The sequence below is a fragment of the Mirounga leonina genome, unplaced genomic scaffold, assembly GCF_011800145.1.
Source record: "Mirounga leonina isolate KUSES-001 unplaced genomic scaffold, KU_Mleo_1.0 Mir_94, whole genome shotgun sequence".
Classification (NCBI taxonomy): Eukaryota; Metazoa; Chordata; class Mammalia; order Carnivora; family Phocidae; genus Mirounga; species Mirounga leonina.
Window position 1 is genome coordinate 38,822,493 of NW_023270855.1, and position 27,762 is coordinate 38,850,254.

Consider the following 27,762-nt stretch of genomic DNA (forward strand, 5'->3'; position numbering starts at 1 on the left):
GCTTCGCTTCTCTAATGGGGATGGGTGAAGTCCTGGTGGACGGTGCTGGATCCAGCTGGCAAGGGGGTGGGGGCTAAGTCAGAAAAAGCTTCCTAAAGGACCCCTCCCTGAGCTGTGCCCTGTCATTGGGACAGAAATGGACCAGGGACCCAGGGTGAGGCAGACCCAATTCAGTCTGTGGGGTCACCTCCTCATCCCTACCAGCCAATGGCTCAGAGGGTTTTAAAGTCTAAAATGAGAGGAAACAACACACAGTCTATTCCTCCAACCCACTGTCTTGCACTCCCCTGGGTGGGATGACTCCTGTCCTATAAAGTCTATTCAGAGAAGCTCCTGAGGTGTCACGGGTGGTCTGTTGCTCAGCGTAGCTGTGGAGCCCTATGGCAGCCCCATCCTCCCTGTCCCAAGGCAGCCTGAGTGTTCCTTCAATGCCACAGAGGCTCCTCTGGCCTCTAGATTCCTGGGAGCCTCCACTCTTATTTGGATCCCAAGCCCGACTCTCTTAGTTTTCTATCTCATTTTGCTGAAACACATCCTCTAACAACTCTTCAAGGAAGGATGACTGGAAGGTAATTCCCTGGGTCCTTGCAAGTCTGAAAGGGTTTTTCTCAAAAGCCACCCGCCCCCCTGCCCCCACCAAAGTAAGCTCTACACCCAACATGGGGCAAAAGCCTTTGCTTTTGCCTGATATTTTGGTTCAGAATTCTGCCTTCTCTGTTCATTGTCTTTTGACTATTGCTGCTTCTGCAATCCAGTGCCCCTTTCATTCCCAGACCTTTGGATTGGCCATTTGCCTTTTTCTTTCTCCAGAAGTTTCCAGGCACTTCCGTCTCTGTTGTCTGAAATTGTAGGTGAGTTTCCTTGGGGTTGGTCTCTTTTCATTTCTGGGCTGAGCCCTCCCTGGGGGCCATGCACTCCCCACCCTCCAGTGACACCCTTCTCCCGGCTGTTCAAATGAACCCAAGCTTGCCCCCCTCCTGGCCAGACACCTCTCCTCAGCTAACTCAGCCAGCGTGTGAGGGATGGGGGTGGGGAGGAGCAGTTTAAAAAAAAAAAAAAAGATTTTTATGCTACATTTTTTTCACTCACAATGAGAATAGCTATTGTTGAGTCCCATGGCTCAAAATTTCAAAGGTGGGGTGCCTGACTGGCTCAGTCAGTAGAACATGCAAAACTTGATCTCGGGGTCATGAGTTCAAGCCCCACGTTGGGCAGAGAGATTACTTAAAAAAAAACAAAAAAACAAAAAGAAGCCTTTTAAAAAACCCCAAATTCAAAAGGTGTAAAAGTATATTTAGTAACAAGTCTCCACCCACCAACTCCATCCCCTCCCTGGCCACGCAGTTCCTCTCCCTGGAGATATCCAATATTACTACTTTCTTGCAGATCCTTCCAGAGATGCCAGGTATTCTGTGCAAATTCAAGCAAAAAAAAAAAAAAAAAAAAAAAAAAATTACCTATAAGACAAGAAATAATGAGTGTTGGCAAGGATGTGGGGAAAAGGAAACTCTTGTGCACTGTTGGTAGGACTGTAAATGGGTTGCAGCTGCTGTGGAAAACAGTATGGAGGTTCCTCAAAAATTAAAAATAGAACCACCATATGATCCAGCAATTCCACTTCTGCGTATCTATCTGAAGAAAGTGAAATCAACATCTCGAAAGCATGTGCACCCTCATGTTCACTGCAGCATTATTTACAATAGCTAAGACATGGAAACAACCAAAGTGTCCACTGACAGATGAATGGATGAAGACAGCGTGGTACACACACACACACACACACACACACACGAATATTACTCGGCCATAAAAAAGAAGGAAATTCTGCCATTTGCAACAACTCAAATAGACCTTGAGTGCATTAAGCTAAATGAAATAAGAGAAAGATTAAACACTGTATGATCTCACTTATATGTGGAATCTAAACAAACAAATCTCAAATTCGTAGACACAGAGAACAGATTGCTGGTTGTCAGAGGTGGGGGGTAGGGTTGGGCAAAATGAGGGGAAGTTGGTCAAAAGGTATGAACTCCCAGTTATAAGGTAAGTAAGTTCTGGGATGTAATCTCTAACATGGTAACTATATTAACCTGATGTATTGCACATTTGAAAGTTGCTAAGAGAGTAGAACTTAAAAGTTCTCATCACAAGAAAAATCATTGTAGCTATGTGGTGATGGATGTTAACTTATCATGGTCGTTTCACAAAATATACAAATAATAAACCATGTTGTACACCTAAAATTGATACAATGTGATGTGTCTATATCTCAGTTTAAATAATTTAAAAAATATATGTAAAATCTTTCCTCCTCTCCTCCTTTTCTTTACACGAACGATAGCATACTCTATGCCATAGCCTACACCTGACGTTTTCATAGAAGATACCTCTATCTTTTAGTATTAGTCCTTGAAGAGCTGCCTTATTGTTAAGGCTACAGAGTAGTTTCCGCAAAAATGCAGATTTTATGTAGCTAGCCTCTCAGTGATGGACATTTAGCTTGTTTTCAGTTATCGGCTTTACAGTTTTTTGTGGAGGCGTATTGGTAGGATCAGTTCCTAGTAATGGAACTTTTGGGGCAAAGGCACTTATTGTTCTCATAGCAGCCCTATTCACCATAGCCCAAAGGTGGAAATGACACAAATGTCCATCATCTGGATGAATGGATAAACAAATTGTAGTATACATGTGCAATGGAATATTCTTCAGCCATAAAAAGAGAAGTACTGTCACATGCCACAATGTGGATGAGCCTCCAAAGCATTTTGCTAAGTGAAAAAAGTCAGATATAAAAGGTCACACGTTTTATGCTTCCATTCATATGAAATATCCAGAATAGGTCAATCCATGGAAACGGAAAGCAGACTGCAGGTGGCCAGGGGCTGGAGGAGGGACGAATGGGGAATAACTGCTTAACGAGTACAGTTTTCTTTCGGAGTGATGAAAATGTTTTAGAACTAGAGATGGTGGTTGCACAACATAGTGAATACACTCACTTGATCACCTTAAGATGGTTAATTTTTTTTTTAAGATTTTATTTATTTATTTGACAGAGAGCGCACAAGCAGGGGGAGAGGGAAAGGGAGAGGGAGAAGCAGGCTCCCCATTGAGCAGGGAGCTGGACATGGGGCTCCATCCCAGGATCCTGGGATCATGACCTGAGCAGATGCTCAACTGACTGGGCCGCACAGGCGCCCCGGTTAATTTTATGTAATGTGAATTTCACCTTAATTCATAAAAGGAGGGGAGCATACACATTTACAATTTGTAGATATTGTCCTACATGAAGGTTGCACTGATTTACTCTCCCATCAGCCTATTTTCCCATCATAGTTTTTCATTAAAGTTTTTAATCTTCCCTATAAAGATATGCAAGTCTAGTTTGATTTCCATTTAACTTAGTAAGAAAGGATAATCAATTTTCTATAGTTCTGAGAGACCTATTTGTATTTCTTTTTCTGTGGATAGTCTGTATCTGCCCAGTTTCTTAGTGAGCCATTGGGCTTTTTCTTATTGATTTGAGAGCTCTTTATTTATTTATTAAGATTTATTTATTTATTGAGAGAGAGAGAAAGAGAGAGGGAGAGAGAGAATCTCCAGCAGACTCCCCACTGAGCAGGGAGCCCACCTCGGGACTTGACCCCTGACCCCGAGACCATGACCTGAGCCAAAATCAAGAGTTGGACACCTAAACTGACTGAGCCACTCAGGTGCCCTAGAGCTCTTTATTTTGAAGTGAGTTACAAGTATGTTGTTTGTAGCCAATTACAGTTTGTTGTTTGTGTTTTGGCTTTGATGGTGGCTTTTTCCACACAGGCTTTCAATTTTTAATGTAAATGAATTTATCGATTTTTTTTTCTTTTATGGTTGCTGAGTTTGGTGACATACTCAGAAGGCCTCCTTCATTCCAAGATTCTACAAAATTTTCCCTTTGTTTCTTCAGTATTTTTATAGCTCATTTTTTTTTTCTGAAACATTTAATTAAACTTTGGATCCACCTGAAAAAAACAGTATGTTCTAATAATTTCAATGGCTGAGTCTGTACTGAGAAACATCAGAAAGGAGCAATCAACCTGTTCCTGGATACTGTGTTCATCCTGGACTCATGTGAGGAGCTGTGTGCAGCTTTCTCATCTTTCCACCTGAAACCAGATCTCAGCCAGGGATGGAGTCTGGGCACTCTGCTGGCCCTTGGGCTCCTTGCCTGCATCCCAGGCTGTGAAGCTGAGCACGACTGGGCTCGAACCCACCTCCCAGTGTGAGATACTGATGGAGGGCACGAGGACCACTGCCCAGTAGGATTTCTCATCCTTTGATTGTTCCATTGTCTTGAGTGAAGGAACTAAGTTCCTGGGGACACTCACTACCTCATAACCTGCATCAAATCACTTCATCTCTCCAAACCTCAGATTCTTCAACTGTAAAATACAGTATCACCTCCCTCATAGGGTTGTCATGAGGATTAAATAAATGTGCCCAGTACATAGTAAGCATGCAACAGAAAGACTCTAATTTGATTTTGTTTTGTTTTCTTAAGTAAACACTACACCCAACATGGGGCTCAAACTCAAGACCCTGAGATCCAGAGTCTCGTGCTCTACTGACTGAGCCAGCCAAGTGCCCCAAGACTCTAATTGTTCATTCATTTGTTTATTTGGCAAATATTACTGAACACTTACCAATGCTGGGCACTGTCCTAGGTGTTGGGGATGCGGCAGGGGCAAAAACTTAACTACCGGTAGAGGGAAAATAAGTAAGCAGGTAAATATAGGTATCAGGCAGCAATAAAAACAGAGTGATGCAGGCAGGGGTTAGTCAGGCAACAGGGAAGACCATGCAGTTAAGGTACTCACAGTTCATCCAGTGATGGACATTTCTACAGAGAACATACATTATTATTTCATGAACCTGTTTTCTTGGCTAATTCCCATTTCCAAGAACTTGAGGCTCTTGGTGCCAAGTGCTCCCATGGAGGTGGCCAGGTCTGAGAGCTGATGTAACTGTTCGCTCTGTGTGGCTCGTCCCATCTGCGATGTGGCAGGGCTCAGTTGGGGACTTGCCTATGAACTATTCTTTCAAGGGCAGGCCATGAGGCCTCAGTCTTTATCTTCCATTGTGAGTTCTGAGGTGGCCAAAGTGAGCACACGACACAGGTTCAGTCCTCAGGGTGTGCACAGGAAGATAAAGAAGAAAATCCTTCAGGGGTAGCCTGGGTGGCTCAGGTGGTGATCTCGGGGTTCTGGGATCCCGCCCCACATCCGACTCTCCGCTCAGCAGCAAGTCTGCTTCTCCCTCTCAAATAAAGAAAATCTTAAAAAAAAAAAAAGAAAAAGAAAAAGAAAATTCTTCAGGCCGCCTGGGTGGCTCAGTGGGTTAAGCAACCAAGTCCTGATTTCCGAGCAGGTCATGATCTCAGGGTTGTGGAATCAAGCCTGGCGTTGGGCTCTGCACTGGGCGGTGATACTGCTTAAGATTCTCTCTCTCCCTCTCTTCCCATCCCCCCACCCCACGCTCCCTCTCTCTCTTAAAAAAAAAAAAGAAGAAGAGAAGAGAAAAGAAAATCCTTCAGTTTTGTGTCTGCTGGACTCTCAGGAAATGAGAGACCCAGGGCTTGGGGCACACAGAGGAGGGCGCAATGCTCCTTGCTCAGCGTGGGGTCTGGGCACTCTGCTGGCCCTTGGGCTCCTTGCCTGCATCCCAGGCTGTGAAGCTGAGCACGACTGGGCTCGAACCCACCTCCCAAGGAGTTTCCTTCCCTGGTCAAACCCTCATCACTGAGGTATGAGATACTGATGGAGGGCGCGAGGACCACTGCCCAGTAGGACAGTGAGCAGGGAGCTCAAGCTAGGGCCAGACGGCAGGCAGGCCCCCACTCCATCATTAATTCTCAGCAACCCCAGCCCCAAAACGTGGCCTCCCTCCCCATCTTCCCAGCCAAAGTCTGGGACAGGCTCTGATTGGACTGACTGGGTCACGTGTTCACGCCAGACTCACCGGGGCCTGGAAGATACGTTCTGTTGATGGGCCAGTCACAGCAGGGCTGATGTCAGAGAAGGCAAAGCCAATGGGTATGGAGCCAGAAGTTGATTAGGAGTTGGGAAGTTCCTCACTCGCCAAGCTCTGGCCCTCCATCAACCTCCGGGCCTTTGCACATGTAGTTTCCTCTTCTCAGAAAACTTTTCCCTCTGTTCTACTAGGCTGACCTCCAGGTCTCCACCCAAACTTCACCTCTCGGTGGCCGCTGCTCTCGGGGCTGGGCCCTCACTGCCACAGGTTCATCTGCTAACCACCTGGTCTGTGAGTCTGACTCCTACTCTCAGGATAGGGCCTGCAGCCAGGCCAGCCTCGAGGGGCCAGTGTTTCGCAGGAGGCGCTCAGGAAACGCCTCTGGGAAAAGGGATGCGGCACAAACACACACGCGCACATCCGCACACGAACCCTCTTCCCGGCCATAAATGGCCATAAATGGGGCGCGGATCCCACCCCACTTGGAAACCCGCCTATCCTGGGGCGCACAGACTCGCGCGCGCACTCCCGGACGCACCCCAGCCACAGACCCTTCGGCTCAGGGCGCCCAGACACACACGCCCGCGTGCGCCCACGCACGCTCGACCACACGCAGGCCCTGTTCTCCGCCACAAACAGGCGCGCGCAAGCGCGCGGACACACCGATCAACTCCCGGCGATAGGCCCACCCGGAACAAGGCGCACGGTGCGCGCACGCGCGGCCCCGAGATCCCGCCCCCTCCCGGCCTCGCCCGTCGGGGGCGGGGCGCGCTGGGCCGGGTCCTGCGGCACCGCCCGGGAAGCTGCGCGAGGCTGGGCGGTCGCCGCCACATCCTCCTCCTCCTCCTCCTCCCCGGCCGGGCGAGCGGAGCGGGTCCAGGGCTGAGCCGAGGGCTCCAAGGGCGCGGGCGGAGCGGGGCACGGAGCCATGGCGCACCAGACGGGCATCCACGGTGAGAGCGGATGGTGGGCGGGCAGGGGACCGAGGGTCTCCGCTCGCGGCTGCGCCCCCTCCCTGGCGCTCAGCCCCTCTCCTCCCTGGCACCAGCCTGGGGAAGCTTCCTGTTCTCTTTTGCAGTCGCGGGTCGACTGGGGTGGGCACATCTGGGGGCGTGCGACTTACTGTGCATGGTTAGGAGTGGGTGTACATATAGGTACACAGCTGGAGTGGAAATATCTGTGTGCCCATCTGGGGGTGGATGTGCCTGCGTGTACCCATCTATATATTTTTGTTCCTTTCTGGGGGTGGGGGTACTGGATGTGCACATCTGGGGGAGTGTGCACGCATGTGCACTTGTGTGTACAGTCCTGTGTTTGCACATGTGGATGTGACTGCTTGTGTATGTCTAGGGTCATTCATGCACATGCTCTAATAGCTGATTGAATGACCACTGTCGCATGGAACCATCTTCAGGCATAAGTGTTTTGTGACTATGTGCACATGTCTGTGGGTGTCTGTGTGTGTGTGCACAGTTTGGGTACATCTCAGTGTGCATTTGTTACCACGGATGCATGTGTCAGATGTGTCTGTGTTTGGCTTCTGTGGGTTTGTGGGCGTGTGAGGAGTGGTCCCTGACCTTTGGCTCCTCCCAGGACCCTCACACATTTGAGCAAGCTAGACTAGGGAAAACCGGGGCCAGGGCCCTCAAAGCGAGATCGGGAGAGTTGCCAATCTGACCTTGACCTCTGACCTCCCTACCATTTTCCACTCTGATCTTCTGAGTCTGCTCCAGCCAGGGTTGGAAGGTCCCAGCTCCAGGATAGAGGAAGAAAAGAGGGTCCACATATGGGGTTTGTGAGGGAGGGTCCTGGCTTTAGAGACTCCAGGCCAATACCCCCTACCCTAAGCTTCTCCAGCCTAGAGCATCACCCCCTCCCCAGGAGCCAGGTGTCCTAACCCTACCCCGGTCTGAGTGTCCCCCCTCTGTCACTGGCTTGGGAAGACTGCCTAGCCTGTGGGAAAGGCCCAGGCTGCTTGCCCAGACAGCCGACAGCCTGGTGGTTTGGCCATCAGCCACTCCTCCCACCACACCAGGATCCCCAGCCCGGAGACACCACCACCATCGACCAGCCCGACTGCCTGGATCTCAGCTTGGCTTGTGGTCGTAGTGGCTGCTTGGTGGCCAGACCAGCTAGAGGGTTTCCCTGGCCCCACCCCACAGGACCAGAGAAGGCAGGGGTCTGGGTCAGGGCCAGCCTCCTGCCAGTGGGCCAGCCTCTGCTGGAGGGGCTGGAGGGCGGCTTCGTGACTCAGCCCCACAGAAGGGAACAGATGCCCCCTGGACCTGCCCCTTCCTTCCCCTTTGTCTGGTCACTGCTGCTGCCTCCATCTGAGAGTAGATCGGAAGTCAGGGCCCCTCCTCCCTGCTCAGGACTGACAGGTCCTGTGGCCAAGGCCCTGCCTCACACCTTCATTTCCCATGTGGTGAGACAGGCCTGCCTAGGGGATCACTGGGGACTGGACCATCCCCAGCCCTCCTGCCTATGAGCAGCCCACTCCTTCCCATTTCTGGCCTGGGGAGGTGGCAGGTGAGATCGAATGCCCTGGATGCCCAGATGCCAGCCCAGTGGTGGCCATGAGTGTGGATCTGTTGACCTCAGAGCAGGGAAGGGGTGGGGGGGGGGGGACTTGTAACTTGAGGCTTACCAGGGGGGGGGGGGGGCAGGGCAGCAGAGGCGGGGGCAGGGAGGTGGGAGAGCATGAATCTTTGATGATAGAGGCTCAGGTGTCCCAGGCCTGGCCTCTGGATTATTGATGGTGGCTGAGGAGTCATGGAGGGGGATGTCTCTTCCACTACTGGGGTGTCACTCTGTCCTAGTAACTCTAGAAGGGGCGTGGCAGCCTCCCTTAGGGGAGCTTCTTGGCTTTACCTCCCAGAAGGTCTGAGCAGGTGGAAAGGTGCCATCATTAAAGTAATAAAATTTAACAATTGTTATTCGTGGAGGCCCCATTACTGAGCATTTTTTTCCATTTACTCCTCAGCATGGCTCTCTACAGCTTGGGAGTATTAGCTCCACAGTATGGATGAGTTTGAGGCTCAGCAAGGTCAGAGGTCACACACAGCTGTGGGAAAGATGGAGACCCAGAGGCCAGGCTTTACCTCGGCGACCTGCTTGTGGGGTCTGCTGATAGGCAGCTCTGTCCTGGCCCAGTGGGGTTTGTCTCCATACCATGGTCACTTGGTTGGGACCCCGCTCGCCCAGCAGCCATGGAGGGTGGTATACAGCCTGAGGTCTCAGGCTCAGAGTCACCCTGCCTGATGGGCCCCTGAGGACATGACCTGAGTTTGTTTTCCTAATCCCCCCCCCACACCCCCCCAAGCTGCCCAGTCTGGGCCCTATAAATATTCTCTGACCTCAGTCCTCTAGCTGTGTTCCTGCAGAATTCTCCTGACCCCTGGGTAGCCTCAAGGTCATGCTGGCCTGGCCCTGCACACCCAGAGACCCAAGTCGGGCCCTTCCCCAATTGGACTTTGGTTTCTGCGTCTGAACCACTGCTGTGGTTTAGATCTGTGACGTCCCTGGTCCTCACCTCTGCCCGTGGGATCCTGGGTCATTGGATGTCACCTTCCAGCTCTGTGACACGAGGACCAAGACGGTCTGTTCTGAAGAGTTCCTGATTGCCACTCCTCGTCTGGAAGCCTTCTGGATGGCCTTAGGGCTGGGGCCTTGTTGCCCCTGGCAGGGCTGGGCGTGGGCTGGGCTTGGGCTGGGCTCCTGGCCTCTCAGGGTGAGGCACCTGGTTGACGGGCTGGGGCCGGGTGTACAGGCCTGTGTGTTTGTTACTCCGGGACCGTGTCTGTGTGTGTTGGAGTATCTAAATGTGTGTGTCCACTATGTTTGACCAAATGAGTGGGTTTTCACGTGTGAGGGTATTTGCATTTCTACTCCACTCTGTCACATACAGGTTTATTTGTTACATTCACACATGCTGGACTGAGTAGGTATCCGATGGCATACACAACAGATGATGCACGTGTGTCCATGTGTGTGTGTGTGTTCATGGACATAGTGGTCAGTGCACAATGGGGGCATTTGCTCACCTATTTCTGTGTTTGTGGATATGACAGAGAGTGTCACGGGCCAGTTCAGTGCTGGGCCTTCCTAGGGGGCAAGGGACAGGTGGGGGCCATTCGCTCTGGTGGGCCTGGCCTGTCCAGAGGCCCCCCCTTCCTTAAGTGGGCTGGCCCATCCCCGCCTCCCCTGTCACCAGAGCTGTCTCAGCCAGCAGGCCACACTGCTGGCTAAATTTGGGAGCTTCTGTTCATGGGCCGTGTCAGGTTCCCAGTCACATGGGGGGCCCTATTTAACCCGGCTCCCAGCTCCACCAGCAGACCCCACAGGACGGAGCGGGCCCTGAACGTGTCCCAGTCCACCCTGCTCACGCTTCCCGCTCATCCCTCACCATGTTTCTTGTTCTCGTAGCCACCGAGGAGCTGAAGGAATTCTTCGCCAAGGCTCGGGCCGGCTCTGTCCGGCTCATCAAAGTCGTCATTGAGGATGGTGAGTGCCCCCTACTACCCCCTTTGACGAGCTAGGGCATAGGCCGGCAGCTGGACCCTGCTGTTTCTCTGGGAGCTGCTTGGACCTTGGCCTCCAGCCCCTTCAGGACCTCACTTTCTCCATCTGGGGACGGGAGGGGCGTTGTAGGAGAGCAGCGGAGGTGGGCATGATCATTGGCCCTGTTACACAGAACAGGAGTCACAAGCTGGGGAGACAGCAAGGAGAGCCCTGCCTGGGGGTCCTGTCCAGCTCCCTAGAGGCTATGTAGGGGTCAGAGGCCCAGTCGGGATGCTGGGCTGGGCGTGGGGGCAGGGGACCAGTGAGGCCAGGCACTGCCCCATGTGGTGAGTGCCACTCACCTCCCTCTGTGATCAGTAGGCTGGCCTGACTTGGCTGCTGGCCGGGGGGAGTCCCAAGGAGAAGCCCGGGGCCCTGCCCTTGGGAAGTGCCCCTGCAACAGGGCAAGGGGCCTCGTGCCCAGCTTGCTTTGAGAGCATGACTGGGGGATTCCAGGCTTGGCCAGGCCTTGGCCTGGACGCTGGGAACCCGAGGCTTGCAGAGGGTGGGTGCTCAGCATATAGGGGTTGCGGGTGGGTGAGCTTGAGCTGAGGCCTGAAGTGGGGGAAGAGTTTGAGGAGGTAGTGGACTAGACTGAGGCTTGGTGGCAATACCTCTGCCTTCCCTTCATGCTGAGGCGTTGTCCCTGGAGGTGAGGGGAAGAGACACTGGGAGTGGGCTGGGCCCCCCACGAATCCTTCCAGTCCTCGGTAGCCAGCGGTTGTGGGCCCTTTGGAGGGCCCCCTAAATGGGCTTGGTTCCCACTTTTGATTCATTGAATTGGTGCAAAGCAGGGTCTGCCCAGACCCAGAATTCACCCCAGGCTTCAGTGCCAGAGCTGTGCTGGGTTTTGTCTGGGGTCCCCAAGTTCAGATGCCTTCAGAGGCTGGGTTAGGGTCACTATGGTAGGTCAAGAGGAGAGGCTTCCTGGGGTGACAGGCCACAAGCCCCCTGCTCCCCAAAGGGATAGACTCATTGGCCCTAGTCCTCAGCCTCCCTGTTGCCTCCCAGACAGGACGTACGTGCAGGTGTTTAGCAGGAGGGATCTCGGGGTGGGCTCTTAGCTCCGTTATGCATTGTGGTTGTTGGGGCACCTGAGTGTCCCCAGGAAGGTTCAGGCCCCCTGATAGGCGGCCACTGCCCACCTCCTACCGAGTGCAGCTTGAGCACCTTCTAGAGAATCTGTCCATCCCACTTCTTATGTAAACTTCCCATTTTGAAAATGTTGGCAACAAATTAAACAGTGTTGGTAGTGCTGTTGGGCCGACTGTGCCTGCTGGTTTTCACCCTTGATCCCATCTGAATTCTGGGAGGATCGGTGAGGAGGCCAAGACCTGCAAAGAAGCTTCTGGGCTGGTGGGCCTGATGTGCTTGGGCTCCAGACAGCTGGGCCCCTTGCCCTCATGAGGAGGGCCTGGTGGTCAGGTACCCCCTGGCCAGGCGGTGATCAGCCCATGCCTGTGCACGCCTGGGCTGGTGTTTGGTGCCCCGCTAAGGCCCTGTGGGTGGATAGGTCAAATGTATGTCCAGCCTCAATGGCCCATTCGGCCAATGCGCACCAGCCAGGGAGGTGGCCAGCCTATCGGCCCCAGGCACTAAGAGGTTTGTGACTTTTTGGGGAGGGGACTACAACTGGCTGGTGGCAGCAGGGTACGGTTTGTACGGTGTCTGGGAGGAGCCCCCGTTCTCCCTCTTTGCTCCCGCAGCTCCCTGTAGCCTGAGGCTGGACCCCCCACCTCCCTCAGCACAGTTGTTCTGAGAAGGGTGGGCTGGGGCTTGTGCGGGAGCCTCAGGCTAAGGGACGAGGCGCAGGAGGTGGTACCGTGCGCCGAGGAGCTGGCGGGATGGGTCTGAGCGTGCGGGTGTTTGTGAGGGGACCACGTTGTTGGTGGCCGTGGGCAACACGGCCGCGTGTCTGCTCGTGCTTGCCGGTGTTCGGTCATCTGCGGGTGCTTTCTCGGGACCCTTCCGTGTGTGCGTGTGCGTGCATTCGTATAGATGGCGGCGCTGTGGCCTCGTTCATTCATTGGCTCACTCATGGATTCAGTCACGTCGCCTCCTCCTTCAGGGACTTGCGAGCTCCCGGGGAAGGTGGTGGAGTGGCCCGCAGATCTGAGCCCCCGCCGAGGAGGTCCGCAGTCCAAGGTGGGGACAGGAGATGGCTACTCCTCGGCTCACCCGGCCTCTGCCCCCAGAGCAGCTCGTGCTGGGTGCCTCGCGGGAGCTGATGGGCCGCTGGGACCAGGACTACGACAGGGCCGTGCTGCCTCTGCTGGACGCCCAGGAGCCTTGCTATCTGCTCTACCGCCTGGACTCGCAGAACGCCCAGGGCTTTGAGTGGCTCTTCCTCGCCTGGTCGCCTGACAATTCTCCCGTGAGTCCTGGGGACCCCTGCCCAGCCCCCCAGATCAGGGGAGAGGGGAAGCTGGGTCTGAGCAGGGGACCAAGGCCCTGCCCTGGGGATTCTGAGGGGAGAGACACCAGGTCCCGCCCCAGAGTCTGAGAGAGGGCAAGGCCCTGTGCTTGGAGCCTGGCTTCTCCCAGAGGCCCTGCCAGCCTCCTCAGCCTGGTTCTGGGAGGCAGAGAGGTCGGGGTGGAGAGGGCTCCACCCCATCGCATCCTGGCCCTGTGCTGCGCCCTCTGCTGGGTATATGGGCACAAAGCCACAGCCCGGTCCCCACCCAGAGCCTCCTGCCTCCTCCTGGAGAGCCAGCCCTGCCTGGAGGGGTCTCACGGCTCAGCTCCTCCCCTCCAGGTGCGGCGGAAGATGCTGTATGCAGCCACACGGGCCACAGTGAAGAAGGAGTTTGGGGGCGGCCACATCAAGGATGAGCTCTTTGGGACCATGAAGGTAGGCCCCCTAGGCCAGACTCCACCAGGCCGGAATCACAGGCCCACAGAGGGTGGGATGTTATGCAGGGTCCCACAGGAAGTGGGTGCCAGGAGTGGGGAGGCGTGGGGAGGGCTGGGAGAGTCCAGGGGCTTCCAGCTGGGGTGCTCAGTGGGCTTCTGCCAGCCCACCCCACGGTGCCCATTTATGCTTCTGCATCTACCGGCCAGGACGACCTCTCCTTTGCTGGGTACCAGAAGCACCTGTCGTCCTGTGCGGCGCCCGCCCCGCTGACCTCGGCCGAGAGAGAGCTTCAGCAGATCCGTATTAATGAGGTAGGTGCGCCAGACCGGGTGGGCGGAAGTCCCGGCCTGAGGCCCTCCGGGTCCCATGAGGCCCAGGTCTGTGCTCCCAGGGCTCTGGTCAGGCAGGTCAGGGCCTCCCTCACTCTTCACCCGCCCCCAGGTGAAGACAGAGATCAGTGTGGAGAGCAAGCACCAGACCCTGCAGGGTCTCACCTTCCCACTGCAGCCTGCAGCTCAGAGGGCACTACAGCAGCTCAGACAGAAGACCATCAACTACATCCAACTGGTGAGTGGCCGTGTCCCCCCCCCGCCCCGCCCCAGCGCACTGTGCCACTGCCCTGCTCCTGCTCAGGCCCGGGGACGGGTGTGCGCCCGGCCCCCGGTCTGTGCCCTTCAGCTCCCCCGTGTACTCGCGGATCGCACTGGCCCCCGCCCCCTCCCCCTCCCCATCCTTACCGGGTCCTGTTTGCCGTGTGCAGGGGACGCACAGGGTTCCCCTGCCTTGCCCAGTCCTTGCTCACATGCAGGGACATCTGTGAGATCCTGTCCCTCACCATGCCCTCCTCACTGCACACACACACTCACCCTGGAGTTCATGCTGACCCCTCAGACCTGAGCCCCTGTCCGTCCGAGACGCCCTCTGCAGCCCCCCTGGCTGCCCCCTCTCCTTGGGCAGGGCCTCTCGGCCCGGTGGCCAGGCTTCCCCCTTTCTTTGTTTCTTTCTTTTTTTTTTTTTAAGATTTATTTATTTATTAGAGAGAGAGCATGAGCTGGTGGGGAGGGGCAGAGGAAGAGAGAGAGAGAGAATCTCAAGCAGACTCCCCACTGAGTGTGAAGCCTGACCCGGGGCTCGGTCCCACGACCCTGAGATCATGACCTGAGCTGAAATCAGAAGTTGGATGCTTAACGCACCCCTGCCCTTTCTTTTGTTCTTCCTTTTTTTTTTTTAAAGTAAGCTCTACACCCAACGTGGGGCTTGAACTCAAGACCCTCAGATCAAGAGTCACATGCTCCACTGACTGAGCCAGCCGGGCGCCCCGTGCATCCCCCTGCCAAGCAGAATGGCTCCTTCCTTCTGAGGCGGGTCCCCCCCCAGAAGCCTCATCCTTGAGGATGGGCCAGCCTGGCAGTGGGGCCTGCCTCAGGTCGAGGCTCTCCCCGCTGTCCTGTCCACTGCCCTTGGTGGGGCTTCCTCCTCTAATGGAGCTTCAAAGGGGCAGAGGTCGGAGCCCACGTGTGACCTCTTCATAGGGACCCCTGTGGTGGGATGGCCACTGGGGTGGGGAGTCCTGAGAGAGGGAGACCACAAACAGCCTCCACCCCGGCTCCTGCCTGTCCCCTCGGGGACTTCTTGTTCGCCAGGGTGGCCCAGGCCCTCCCCCCGCTCATGTTCTCGTCTCCCCTTGCCCTGGGCAGAAGCTGGACCTGGAGCGGGAGACGATCGAGCTGGTGCACACGGAGCCCACAGAGGTGGCCCAGTTGCCTTCAAGGGTTCCCCGAGATGCTGCCCGCTACCACTTCTTCCTCTACAAGCATACCCATGAGGGTGACGCCCTCGAGTCCGTGGGTGAGTGGCCACAGCAGGGCTCCCACGCCTGGGTCTGGACAGGAGCTGGGTAGCCTTGCTGCCGGGGGCGTGGGTGGGTCAGCAGGTCTCCCAGCCGCAGCTCACCGCCCCCACCCCCCCGCCCGCAGTGTTCATCTACTCGATGCCGGGATACAAGTGCGGCATCAGGGAGCGCATGCTCTATTCCAGCTGCAAGAGTCGCCTCCTCGACTCTGTGGAGCAGGACTTCCAGCTGGAGATCTCCAAGAAGGTGGGTGCCCATTCCCCAGAGCCTCAGCGCCCAGGGGCCAGTACCACCAGCCTCCAGCTGGGGCACTGGAGTCCGAGGCAGTGGCGAGGCAGGGGTTATTGGTTCTGTGTCACATGGATGAGCATGGGGCCAGCTGACTGGTGGCGTAAACAAGCCCCAGCCTTGGCCACCCATGATCCTCCTCTCCCTGGGTCTGAAGGCAGGGAGGGGGTCACCAAAGCGTGCAGGGCAGCAGACCCAACTCTGGGTTCCTGGGGGTGGCATTCCAGGTGGGGATCTGGGAGAAGACCCCAGGGCTAGAGTGTGAGAGGTCGAGGGGGTGCCCCGGGAGTGGGGATGACCCAGGGTGGTTTGTGTCGGGGTCCCCCACCAGACCACTGCCTTGCCCCATGCAGATTGAGATTGGCGATGGGGCGGAGCTGACAGCCGAGTTCCTCTACGACGAGGTGCACCCCAAACAACATGCCTTCAAGCAGGCCTTCGCCAAGCCCAAGGGCCCAGGGGGCAAGCGGGGCCACAAACGCCTCATCCGTGGCCCCAGCGAGAATGGGGATGACAGCTAGGTGGCCGGACCTGAGCTGTGCCGGCACGTGGACCGTGGGGCTCTGCGCCTGACTACTCCTGGCCACCTGCCTCCTTCCCAGCCTGGGCTCCGGGGGTGGGGGGGTTTCTTCCTATGGGGCAGGAGGGCTGGTGACAGAACATTCTTGCAGCTTCCAAGGGCCACCGGGCTCGCATTTTGTGACCTTCCCCCTGTTGCTGTCCTTGCCTCTCACCTATGTGCCCAAGGGGTCTGGGGACCCCGCCTGGCTGGCTCAAGGGGGCTGGGTAGGGAGCCGGAAAGAATGAGCTTGGCCCCCAGGGAAACTGAGACTAGGGTCCTAGCACAGCCCCAAAGCCTTTGGCCACAGGGGTGGGTTCAGTCAGGGCTGGGATAGGGGGTCACTGAAGGATAAGATGGTTGAATGCTGTATTTTTTAAAGAATAAAATATTTTTAAATCAACACCTGAGTCTGGCCCTGAGGAATCACCTCTGGCACTGGGAATTGGGAAACTGTGTATATAAGTGCCCCCCTCAACTCGGAAGGGGCCCGTCAGCCTGCTAGGTGGCTGGCTACAGGAATGTGGGAGAGAGAGAGAGAGAGAGTGTGTACACACAAGCCTCACACGGGTCTCCTTGTTGATGGGAGCTCAGCCCGAGAGGCAGGCACACCTTCGCCATGATAGGGGGCATCTGGGCGTATTCATTTCCTACGGCCGCTGTAACAAAGTACCAAACATAGCGGCTTAAACCCACACTAATTTACTGTCTTAGTAGTTCTTGTAAATCTAAGGCTAAAGTCTGACAGGGCTGACATCCAGCTGTTGGCAGGACTTGTTCCTTCTGGAGGCCTCAGGGGCGAGTCTGTTATCTTACCTTCTCCAGCTTGAAAGGCTGCCCACATTCCTTTGCTCATGGCCCCGACTCCCTCTTCAAAGCCGGAGAGGTAGCATCTTCTCTGTGCTTCTGCTTCCTTCTGCTTCCCGGTCACATGGCCTCCCTCTGTAGTCAGATCCTCCTCTGCCTCTGTCTTCTAAGGATGCTTGTGATTATATTCACTTCCCCACTTTCCACATACTCTCCCCACCTCAGGATCCTTCACTTAATCCCACCTGCAAGGCCCCTTTTGTCCTGTATAGGAACGTATCCACAGGTTTGGGGATTAGGCCGTGGATCTCCTTGGGGCATTCTTTAGCCTGCCACACTGGGTCTGCTCTGCCCGCTGGGGTTCCTGGACCCTTTGGGGCTGAGGTGTAGACCTTGGACCTCTAATCTGCGTGTATGTGTGCAGACCTGAGCTCTGTCAGTTCGTTGGTCCTCTCTGCTACTTTTGTTCCTGCCCCCGAGGGTCTGGCTCCCTGGTCCCTGGGACTCTAGGAGAGTCTCCTTTAGGCTCAGGGATTCGGCAGGAGCCAGAACTTCAGCCCATGCCTCTGGGAAGGGGGTGAGAGGCCCCTCCTATCCCAGGTGGGAGGTGTGCAGGGGTGGGGGCATGAAGGGTCATTGGCTGGGATTCAGCTGCTGAGTGGGCACGGTCTTTCTCTCGGGAGCATGTCTTGGGCTGGGGCTCCGGGGAGTGTCCCATCCCCGGGGCCTTTCGCACTCCCTACTCAAGACCCTAGAATTATAGAAAGGAGAGCTGGAACCCTAGCTAGGACCCAGAGAAGGAGGCCTATCCTTGCCCACCCCAAACGCTGGTTCCCAGATGGGCAGGAAGACAGTGGCATTGCCCCCCTCACACTGCTGAAGCCCTGGGCCTATGTACCAGCTGGATGCCTGGCAGCCTGGAGCCTGCCTGCCATGACAGCCACCCAGAAGTGGGCATGGAGAAGCAGGGGTGAGCAGGTGTCCAGCCCTGCCTCCTCCCAGCAGAAGCTCTATTTGTTCATTCATTCATTCATCCAGCCATCATTCAGAGACATTCTCTTTGCCCAAAGCTGAGTGCTGGAGACTCATGGACTCAGTAAATATTGAGCACCTATGATGTTCTGGGCACTGTGCTGGACCGTGTGTATACAGACAAAAAACTCTTGCCATTGAGAAGCAGAAATTGCAGGGCGCCTGGGTGGCTCAGTCGGTTAAGTGTCTGCCTTCGGCTCAGGTCATGATCTCAGAGTCCTGGGATCGAGCCCCACATCAGGCTCCCTGCTCAGTGAGGAGTCTGCTTCTCCCTCTCCCTCTGCCCCTCTCCCTGCTTGTGCTCTCTCTCTGTATCTCTCTGTCTCAAATGAATAAATAAAAGTCTTAAGAAAAGAAGCAGACATTCCAGCAGGGGAATAGGACAATATATGATAGACCATGGAAAGTCAATGATATGTTAGCAGGTAAAAAGTTACGACAATGAAAAGCAGCAGGTAAAGGGGCTGAGTAGTGTCAGATCTAGGGTGAGAGGTTTAAAAGGTCAGGGAAGGCCTCCAGAGGGTCATGTGTGAGCCAAGATATAAAGGAGGCAATGGAGGGGGCCAAGTGAATAGGAAAAGAGTTTCCAGGCAGAGCAAACAGTAAGTCCAAAGGCCCTGGGGCAGGAGACTGCTTGGAAGTATTCAAGCCCCAACCAAGGAGGCCAGTGTGGCTGGAGATTGGTCAGGGAGGCCATGGGAGGGCAGATCTCATAGGACCTTGTTGGCCATGATGTGGACTGTGCCTTGGATTCCAGAAAGGGCCAGGAAGGAGTCTGAGCCAAGGAAGGGCCTAGTGTGACTTAGGGGCGGAATATGAATAGGCTGTGGAGCGTGAGCGCAGAAGCAGGGCAATCCGTGGGGCGGCGGTGACTGCACTGATCCAGGCGAGAGATGAGGACGGCTCAGGCCAGCCTGGTGAATGTGGAGATGGTAGGCAACGGGCAGATTCTGAAGCTGGAGCCAACAGGACTTGCCGTGGGCCCAGGTCACCCTGAGGCTTTGGGCCTGAGTCACCTGTTAGGATCAGCTCAGTCAGAGGGAGCGTGGCAAGAGCCGTCCCAGCTGGCCCAGCCATGGGGCAGGTGCTCTGACGGGGGCCCCCCGGCACACTGGGTGCGCGGAAGAGGAGGCCCTGCCCCTGGAGGAAGTGGCAGGCTGCGGTGGAGGCAGGTGCAGCCAAGGTGAGGCCCATGCTGCTCTACCCCCAGGTGTGCCAGGCCCCCCCGGAGCCCTGGGGACAGGACCAAGGGGGCAGGAACAAGCAGGTGTGGGAGCCACTGGCCCCAGAGAGCTCCCTTTGGGGCAGGGGCCACGGGGCTGAGGTGTGAGGGTGCCAGTCCTCTTGGGACAGGGAGCGCCCTGGCAGGGGTGTCAGCATGCCCAGCCCACATCCGGTACTGCCCCCAATCCCAGTCCCTCACTGACCTGAGCCTGGGCTCTGGGCCTGTTCCTCCCCAGACTGTCCCTGACGACAGGTGTGAGGCGCTCTGGGGCAGTGGCACACTTTAGGCTGGGGTGGGGGTGGCGGGGGGAATGGAAAGAGGAAGGATTGAAGGGGCTGTCTGCCAACTGCCTATGCAAATGGCTTCTGACTCAGTGCACCTCCCAACCTTCGCTCGGGCCTGGAGGGAGCGAGGGAGGGGACTACTAGGTTTTTTCTTAATTCTCATTTCCTCTGTTCTCTGAGCCGATGAGGGAAGGGGCTGTGAGCTCTAAGCATCCTTTCCTGTAGCCGCTGCCCAGTCTGCCAGCCAGACCCTCTGGAGAAGCCCCCGCTCCCTGTCATGGTAAGACAGCAGCTGCCCTCAGCCACCCAGGGAAGGGGGCAGTGGGAAGTGGTGGTGGGGGGCGGTTGGTGGCTGCAGACAACAGTGAAAGGGCTGTCCCTGACATGGCCCTAAGGACACTCACTGAACCCGGAAGACATCAAAGCAGAAGCCTTTCTCTGAGCAATGAGACCCATTGTGTGGCTGGGGAGGCTGAGGCCTGGGGCTTTGCTCAGTGGTGGTGCTGGGGCGACAAGCCAGGTGGACGCCCGGGACTAGGTGCTGTCTGGCCCTGTGCTGCCCTCCCTGTCTGATCCGTTCTGACCTACAGTGGCTTGGGTGCTTGGTCTGGTAGAGGTAGAGGAGTTGGGAGAGCTGGGCAGTGCCCCCTCCCCCCCACCCCACTCCAGCCGGGGCCCTGGGTGGTACTCAGCCCAGACCCCAGCAGAAGACCCTTGTGCCTGCCTGGGACTTGGCCAGAGGCAGAGGGAGGCGTTGGGGGAGGCTGGTGGAGGACATGGAGGGCTTTTCAGGGCAGCTGGGTGGAAGGGAGCCAAGTGTCCCCTGGCTTGGGAGGAAAGAGAAGTGGCCCCTGAGGCAGGAAAAGGGAAGGTGGGGGAGAACCTGGCTCTCCTGTCTGGCTGGGTTTTTTTTTTTTTTTTAAGATTTTATTTATTTATTTGAGAGAGAGAGAATGAGAGACAGAGAGCATGAGAGGGAGGAGGGTAAGAGGGAGAAGCAGACTCCCTGCCGAGCAGGGAGCCCGATGCGGGACTCGATCCTGGGACTCCAGGATCATGACCTGAGCCGAAGGCAGTCGCTTAACCAACCGAGCCACCCAGGCGCCCTGGGGTTTGGTTTTGAGTGAAAGTTCTAGATCGTGAGTCTGGATTCCAGGTCTCAGGCGCAGCTCTGACTTGAAGGCTGGGTCTGAGACCCGAGTCTACGTTCTCCGTGAGCCTTAGACGGGGGTGGGCGCTGAGCAGAGGCAGGAGCCTCCCCGGGGAGGGCTTGGAGAGAGGGGTGTGGGAGCCCTGCTGGGAGCCCCCAGGAAGTGGGGGCAGGTGGGGGCGGGGCTGGGGCTGTTCTCTCACAGGCCCGCAGGGCCCCTGCTATGGTGCCCTGCACCCCCTGTCTCTCCTGGTGCAGGCCGCCGTGCTGGCCGTGGTCCTGGCCCCGGGCGCCCTGCCTCCCTTCCTGCCCTGTGAGCTCCAGCCCAACGGCCTGGTGGACTGCAACTGGCTGTTCCTCAAGTCTGTGCCCCGCTTCTCGGCGGCAGCGCCCCGCGGGAACATCACCAGCCTCTCCCTCTACTCCAACCGCATCCACCACCTCCGCAACTCTGACTTTGTCCACCTGTCCAGCCTGCGGCGTCTCAACCTCAAGTGGAACTGCCCCCCCGCCGGCCTCAGCCCCATGCACTTCCCCTGCCACATGACCATCGAGCCCAATACCTTCCTGGCCGTGCCCACCCTGGAGGACCTGAACCTGAGCTACAACAGCATCACCACCGTGCCCGCCCTGCCCAGTTCCCTCGTGTCCCTGTCCCTGAGCCGCACCAACATCCTGGTGCTGGACCCTGCCCACCTCGCAGGCCTGCACGCCCTGCGCTTCCTCTTCCTGGATGGCAACTGCTACTACAAGAACCCCTGCCAACGGGCCCTGCAGGTGGCCCCGGGCGCCCTCCTGGGCCTGGGCAACCTCACACACTTGTCGCTCAAGTACAACAACCTGACCGTGGTGCCCCGCCGCCTGCCCCCCAGCCTGGAGTACCTGCTTTTGTCCTACAACCACATCATCACCCTGGCCCCCGATGACCTGGCCAATCTGACCGCCCTGCGCGTGCTTGACGTGGGCGGGAACTGTCGCCGCTGTGACCACGCCCGCAACCCCTGCAGGGAGTGCCCCCACGGCTTTCCCAAGCTGCACCCTGACACCTTCAGCCACCTGAGCCGCCTCGAAGGCCTGGTGTTGAAGGACAGCTCTCTCCACAGCCTGGACCCCAGGTGGTTCCATGGCCTGGGCAACCTCCTGGTGCTGGACCTGAGCGAGAACTTCCTGTACGGCTGCATCACCAAAACCACAGCCTTCCACGGCCTGGTCCGGCTGCGCAGACTCAACCTGTCCTTCAATTACCACAAGAAGGTGTCCTTCGCCCACCTGCGTCTGGCGCCCTCCTTCGGGAGCCTGCTGTCCCTGCGGGAGCTGGACATGCATGGCATCTTCTTCCGCTCGCTCAGCGAGACCACGCTCCGGCCGCTGGCCCACCTGCCCATGCTCCAGCGTCTGCATCTGCAGCTGAACTTCATCAACCAGGCCCAGCTCGGCATCTTCGGGGCCTTCCCGGGCCTGCGCTACGTGGACCTGTCGGACAACCGCATTAGCGGAGCTGCGGAGCGGGTGGCGGGGGCCACAGGGGCCACGGGGGCCACGGGGGAGGCGGTCGGGGCGGAGGAAGTCTGGCGGCCGTCCAGGGACCTGGCTGCGGGCCCACCAGGCACCCCGAGCTCTGAGGACTTCATGCCAAGCTGCGGGGCTCTCAACTTCACCTTGGACCTGTCGCGGAACAACGTAGTGACGATCCAGCCGGAGATGTTCGCCCGGCTCTCGCACCTACAGTGCCTGTGCCTGAGCCACAACAGCATCTCTCAGGCGGTCAACGGCTCACAGTTCGCGCCGCTGAGCAGCCTGCGCGTGCTGGACCTGTCCCACAACAAGCTGGACCTGTACCACGGGCGCTCCTTCACCGAGCTGCCGCGGCTGGAGGCCCTGGACCTCAGCTACAACAGCCAGCCCTTCGGCATGCGCGGCGTGGGCCACAACCTCAGCTTTGTGGCGCAGCTGCCGGCCCTGCGCTTCCTCAGCCTGGCGCACAACGCCATCCACAGCCGTGTGTCCCAGCAGCTCCGCAGCGCCTCGCTCTGGGCCCTGGACTTCAGCGGCAATGCCCTGAGCCAGATGTGGGCCGAGGGGGACCTCTACCTGCGCTTCTTCCAAGGCCTGAGGAGCCTGGTCCGGCTGGACCTGTCCCAGAATCGCCTGCACACCCTCCTGCCCCGCAACCTGGACAAGCTCCCCAAGGGCCTGCGGCTGCTGCGTCTCCGTGACAACTACCTGGCTTTCTTCAACTGGACCAGCCTGACCCTCCTCCCCATGCTGGAGGCCCTGGACCTGGCGGGGAACCAGCTGAAGGCCCTGAGCAACGGCAGCTTGCCGAACGGCACCCGGCTCCAGAGGCTGGACCTCAGCAGCAACAGCATCGGCTTCGTGGTCCCCGGCTTTTTCGCCCTGGCCACGAGGCTGCGAGAGCTCAACCTCAGCGCCAACGCCCTCAAGACGGTGGAGCCCTCCTGGTTTGGCCCCGTGGCAGGCGCCCTGAAAGTCCTCGACGTGACCGCCAACCCGCTGCACTGCGCCTGTGGGGCGGCCTTCGTGGACTTCTTGCTGGAGGTGCAGGCCGCGGTGCCCGGGCTGCCCAGCCACGTCCGCTGTGGCAGCCCCGGCCAGCTCCAGGGCCGCAGCATCTTCGAGCAGGACCTGCGCCTCTGCCTGGACGAGGCCCTCTCCTGGGACTGCTTCGGCCTCTCGCTGCTGGCCGTGGCCCTGAGCCTGGCCGTGCCCACGCTGCACCGCCTGTGTGGCTGGGACCTCTGGTACTGCTTCCACCTGTGCCTGGCCTGGCTGCCGCGGCGCGGCCGACGGCGGGACGCCGCCGCCCTGCCCTACGACGCCTTCGTGGTCTTCGACAAGGCGCAGAGCTCGGTGGCCGACTGGGTGTACAACGAGCTGCGGGTGCAGCTGGAGGAGCGCCGCGGGCGCCGGGCGCTGCGCCTGTGCCTGGAGGAACGCGACTGGCTGCCCGGCAGAACGCTCTTCGAGAACCTGTGGGCCTCGGTCTACAGCAGCCGCAAGACGCTGTTCGTGCTCGCCCACACGGACCGCCTGGGCGGCCTCCTGCGCGCCAGCTTCCTGCTGGCCCAGCAGCGCCTGCTGGAGGACCGCAAGGACGTGGTGGTGCTGGTGATCCTGCGCGCGGATGCGCACCGCTCCCGCTACGTGCGCCTGCGTCAGCGCCTGTGCCGCCAGAGCGTCCTCCTGTGGCCCCGGCAGCCCCGCGGCCAGCGCGCCTTCTGGGCCCAGCTGGGCACCGCCCTGACCAGGGACAACCGCCACTTCTACAACCAGAACTTCTGCCGCGGCCCCACGACGGCCGAGTAGCCCGGGCCTGCCCGCCCCGCCCCGCCGCCGCCGGGCCTCCCCTGCTCCCAGCCGGCATGCCGCAGGCGCTCGCTGAGCAAGCGCCCCTCGGAGGCCCAGCGGCTAAGCCTGAGCTCACCGGAGGCGTGAGCGGGAGGCCAGAAGGGGGACTGCGCCGGCCTTTCCTGCCTGCAGTGAGGAGGGACGAGAGGTGATTCGGCAGAAATTGCCGAGCAGGAAAACGGGGGGCCCAGACACCGCAGGTCTGCAGGGCAGGGAAGCTGCTGAGGGCTGTTGTGTTGACGAGCATCTTCTCAGGGGAGCCTGGGGAAGGTCCCTGAATGTGGTCTCGGTCCGTCGCAGAGAGCAGGCGGGGTCTCCGGTCCCATCCAGGCCCCTCCTCACACGCCCTCCCCTCCCCATCCCAGGCCGCTCCAGGCAGCCCAGTGCAGGCTGGGTCGTATACTGGCCTCAGGATCTGCCTCCCACACCCGCACGCCTGAAAATGCCTTGAGGGCAGAGAACTGGCAGGCCTGCTTCATTTCTGGCCCCCAGCAAAATCCTGAGAGGCAGCGGCCCTGCGGAGTGTTCATTCCGGCGGCGGGGAGGCTTTGTGCTGAGTTCAGGGGGGCGTTGGCGCCCTCTGGTGGTCATGCCTGTGCTGTGCCCTGGAGACTGGCCCGGGGCTGGGGAGAAGCCTCTGAGTAGCTCCCCGCGGCAGGGAGCTGGGAGCCACAGAAGATGCTAGAGTGGGCTCACAATCCGTCCGTTTCTGTTTTCACTTAGAATGGATACTGGGTGTCTCTGTTCTGACATCAAAGGGACACCTGGGTGAGCCCCCACCTGGCTACAAAGGTGGGGCCTGCTTTCCCGGCCCCTGCGTTTCACCGCGGATTGCCCTTAGGTGGGAGACAGCCACATCTGATGAGGGTGGAGTACGTGTGTACATTTCTGGTTCTCATATCCAGTGTAGGGTTCCAGACACTGCTTGGAACACCAATGACCGGTGTTTGGAGACAGCCGAGTGTGTAGGGAGTTGTGGGTCACGTCAGGCCTGGAGCCTTGGAGGTTGCTTTGTCCTGGACTACTGCCTCACTGTCCCCACAACTGAACTTGCCCTCTGAGGAGCAGAAGAGACGTGTGCAGCCGGACAGCTGACGCTGGGGCCTGGGGTAGCGGGAGAGTGGAACCAGCTTGGCTGGCTCAGGACAGTTGGGGGCTGGCCCAGCCACTCCAGGTCTCTGCGGTGGAAGGTGGGTGCTGGCCGAAGACTTGGCTATAACCTTACACAGCCTGACTGTGGGCAGCCCTGGGGTTTGAGGGGGAGCATAGTTGGGAGAGAAATGTAGGCCAACTTCCTCTTTCTGACTTGGGCACAGGGGCTCCTGTGGTAGGCTGGTGGCCCCTGTTATCTGCTTGCCTGACAGAAAGAGGGGCGCCTGGGTGGCTCAGTCGGTTAAGCGTCTGCCTTCGACTCGGGTCATGATCCCAGGGTCCTGGGATCAAGTCCCGCGTCAGGCTCCTTGCTCAGCGGGAAGCCTGCTTCTCCCTCTGCCACTCCCCCTGCTTGTACTCTCTCTCTCTCTCTGACAAATAAATAAATAGAATCTTTAAAAAAAAAGGAAGAAAGACAGAAAGGTCTGATGCACCAGTTGGAAGTCCCACATGGGCTCTGTCCTGTCTTGAGAAGGCCTGTTAGCTTCTGGAGGAGCGGACCGAGGCACGGCCTGGCCCCGCATACTTCCTTGGCCTGTGCCTGGGGAGAAAAGAAAACAAGAACTGTCTTTCGGCCAGGCTGGAGTCGGGGGGAAGCCCCTGCCTCACGGCTCGTGGGCTGATCTGGCCACGTCTAGGAGCAGGAAGCAGGGCCTTATCCAGGGCCCCACAGTTTGCATGTGGGGAGCACCATCTGCCTGTCTCTCTCAGTCGGCCCTCAGGCAGTTCTCAGATAGAATCCTCATGTACCCACCCACCCACTCATGCTCACAGTCCTGGTTCTTTTGAGGCTTTAGATTCAGAAGAGCATTTTCCGAAATTAAGCACGGGGTTATGGTAGGACGGTTGGCTTGGCTTAAGTGAGTCTGAGGGTTCATGGCCCTTGGTTCAACCTGCAGAAAAAAAGATCTGCTGTCTACAGGATCAGAAGGGGCAGAGCTCCGTTATCCGGGGTGTTAGGCTCAGGTGGGGCTGGGGGAGAGGCGGCTGCCGCTGCACTGTGCTCAGGAAGGGTGCTCATGGTTGACTCCAGGCCCTCTCCTCCACGCCGCTGGACATCCTTGACCATGAGACTAGCGGCGACCTTGCCCCGCAAGGCTGGGGAAGAGTGGGACTCAGGTCGGGCTACCTGGGCTAACTATTGGCTCTGCCATTTGGATTATCTCGGGCAGGCGACCTCCTGTTTGGAGCCTCAGTTTGCTCATCTGTAAATGGGGGTGGCCAGGGTTACTCTGCCGGCGATTAAGAAGGCTTGGTGCTAATGCATGTGAAGGTCTGAGAAACTAGCAGCCCTCAGCCATCATTATTAGCTAAGGGGCTTCTGCGGAGGACAGCTAGCTGATGCGGCTTCAGTATTTTCTCTCTGTAACCCAGAGACTGATCCTTCACCCAGAGCACTGAATGGGGCTCAGAGGCAGATGTGGTTGAATTAGAGGCACATGAAGCTCCGAGCGGGCCCCTGGGGTTGCCTCCTGTGCTTTTTGCCGCCGTGGGGGCAGTCAGTACTAGACAGACGTCTGGGCACAGACTTAGGAAAACCTGATAGGAGGAAAACGTAAATGTAAGAAAATTCTCCCTGCTAAGATTAGAAACGACGACTCTCTCTTTTCCCTCAAGGATACTTTCATGCCCCGGGCATCTATATAGTCTTGGCAAACTTCGATGACATCATACATTTCCATACTCAAGTCCTTATTATGATGAGGGAGCAGAAGGCTAGCTGAAGACAAAGCACAAGCTGACACCCTGCAACCTCCCTGCAGCCCCCACTCCCGGGCAGGACAGGTGTGACACTCTTCCAGGAATCTCCCAACTATCTGAATGCCTTGCCAGAGGGAAAAACAACCTTAGCTTGATGATAGCCAGGCCTCTAGTATCCTGAGGGTCTTCTTTAACATATGAAAATCCTTTTGAAACTTCCCTTTTCCGGGGCACCTGGGTGGCTCAGTCATTGGGCGTCTGTCTGCCTTGGGCTCAAGGGGTCCTGGGATCGAGCCCCGCATCGGGCTCCCCGCTCAGCGGGAAAGCCCGCTTCTCCCTCTCCCGCTCCCCCTGCTTGTGTTCCCTCTCTCGCTGTGTCTCTCTGTCAAATGAATAAATAAAATCTTAAAAAAAAAAAAAGAAAGAAACCTCCCTTTTCCTTACTTCCCCCAACTGCTGAGGATATAATCAGCCACTTCTCAAGACCCCTGGGGGAACAGCTGTTTCCACCCACGGTTCTGTCCCCATGCTTTAATAAAACCACCTTTTTGGGGCGCCTGGGTGGCTCAGATGGTTAAGCGTCTGCCTTCGGCTCGGGTCATGATCCCAGGGTCTTGGGATTGAGCCCCACATCGGGCTCCTGGCTCGGCGGGGAGCCTGCTTCTCCCTCTCCCTCTGCCTCTCTCCCTGCTCATGCTCTCTCTCTGTGTGTATCTCTGTGTCTCAAATGAATAAATAAAATCTTTAAAAAAAAAATAATAAAACCACCTTTTTGCACCAAAGATGTCTCAAGAATACTTTCTTGGTCATTGGCTCTGGACTTCACCCCACCGAACCTCACCTATATTCTAAAACCACATCAATTAGAAGCCCAGCTCCTTATTGTGAAGCAGTTCACAAATCCTGTCCATTTCCTGCAGACG

General features: G+C 57.4%; 1 protein-coding gene across 3 annotated transcripts; it reads left to right on the forward strand.

The window, feature by feature from the left end:
* Positions 1-6,771: 6,771 nt before the first annotated feature.
* Positions 6,772-27,135, forward strand: LOC118004942 (twinfilin-2). Of its 3 annotated transcripts, none has more exons than XM_034996501.1 (9): positions 6,772-6,959; positions 10,432-10,509; positions 12,762-12,940; positions 13,322-13,417; positions 13,627-13,731; positions 13,862-13,987; positions 15,118-15,268; positions 15,397-15,518; positions 20,831-25,432. In XM_034996501.1, exons 1-9 carry the CDS (start codon positions 6,935-6,937, stop codon positions 23,942-23,944), a joined length of 3,996 nt encoding a protein of 1,331 aa, XP_034852392.1. In that variant the 5' UTR covers positions 6,772-6,934; the 3' UTR covers positions 23,945-25,432. The 3 variants fall into 3 exon arrangements, with proteins under 3 accessions (XP_034852392.1, XP_034852391.1, XP_034852390.1); XM_034996500.1 differs by lacking the exon at positions 20,831-25,432 and adding an exon at positions 15,914-16,522 and having other exon boundaries at positions 6,810-6,959; XM_034996499.1 differs by lacking the exons at positions 6,772-6,959; positions 10,432-10,509; positions 12,762-12,940; ... (3 more) ...; positions 15,118-15,268; positions 15,397-15,518 and adding an exon at positions 18,572-19,747 and having other exon boundaries at positions 20,831-27,135.
* The last annotated feature ends 627 nt before the right edge of the window (positions 27,136-27,762 follow it).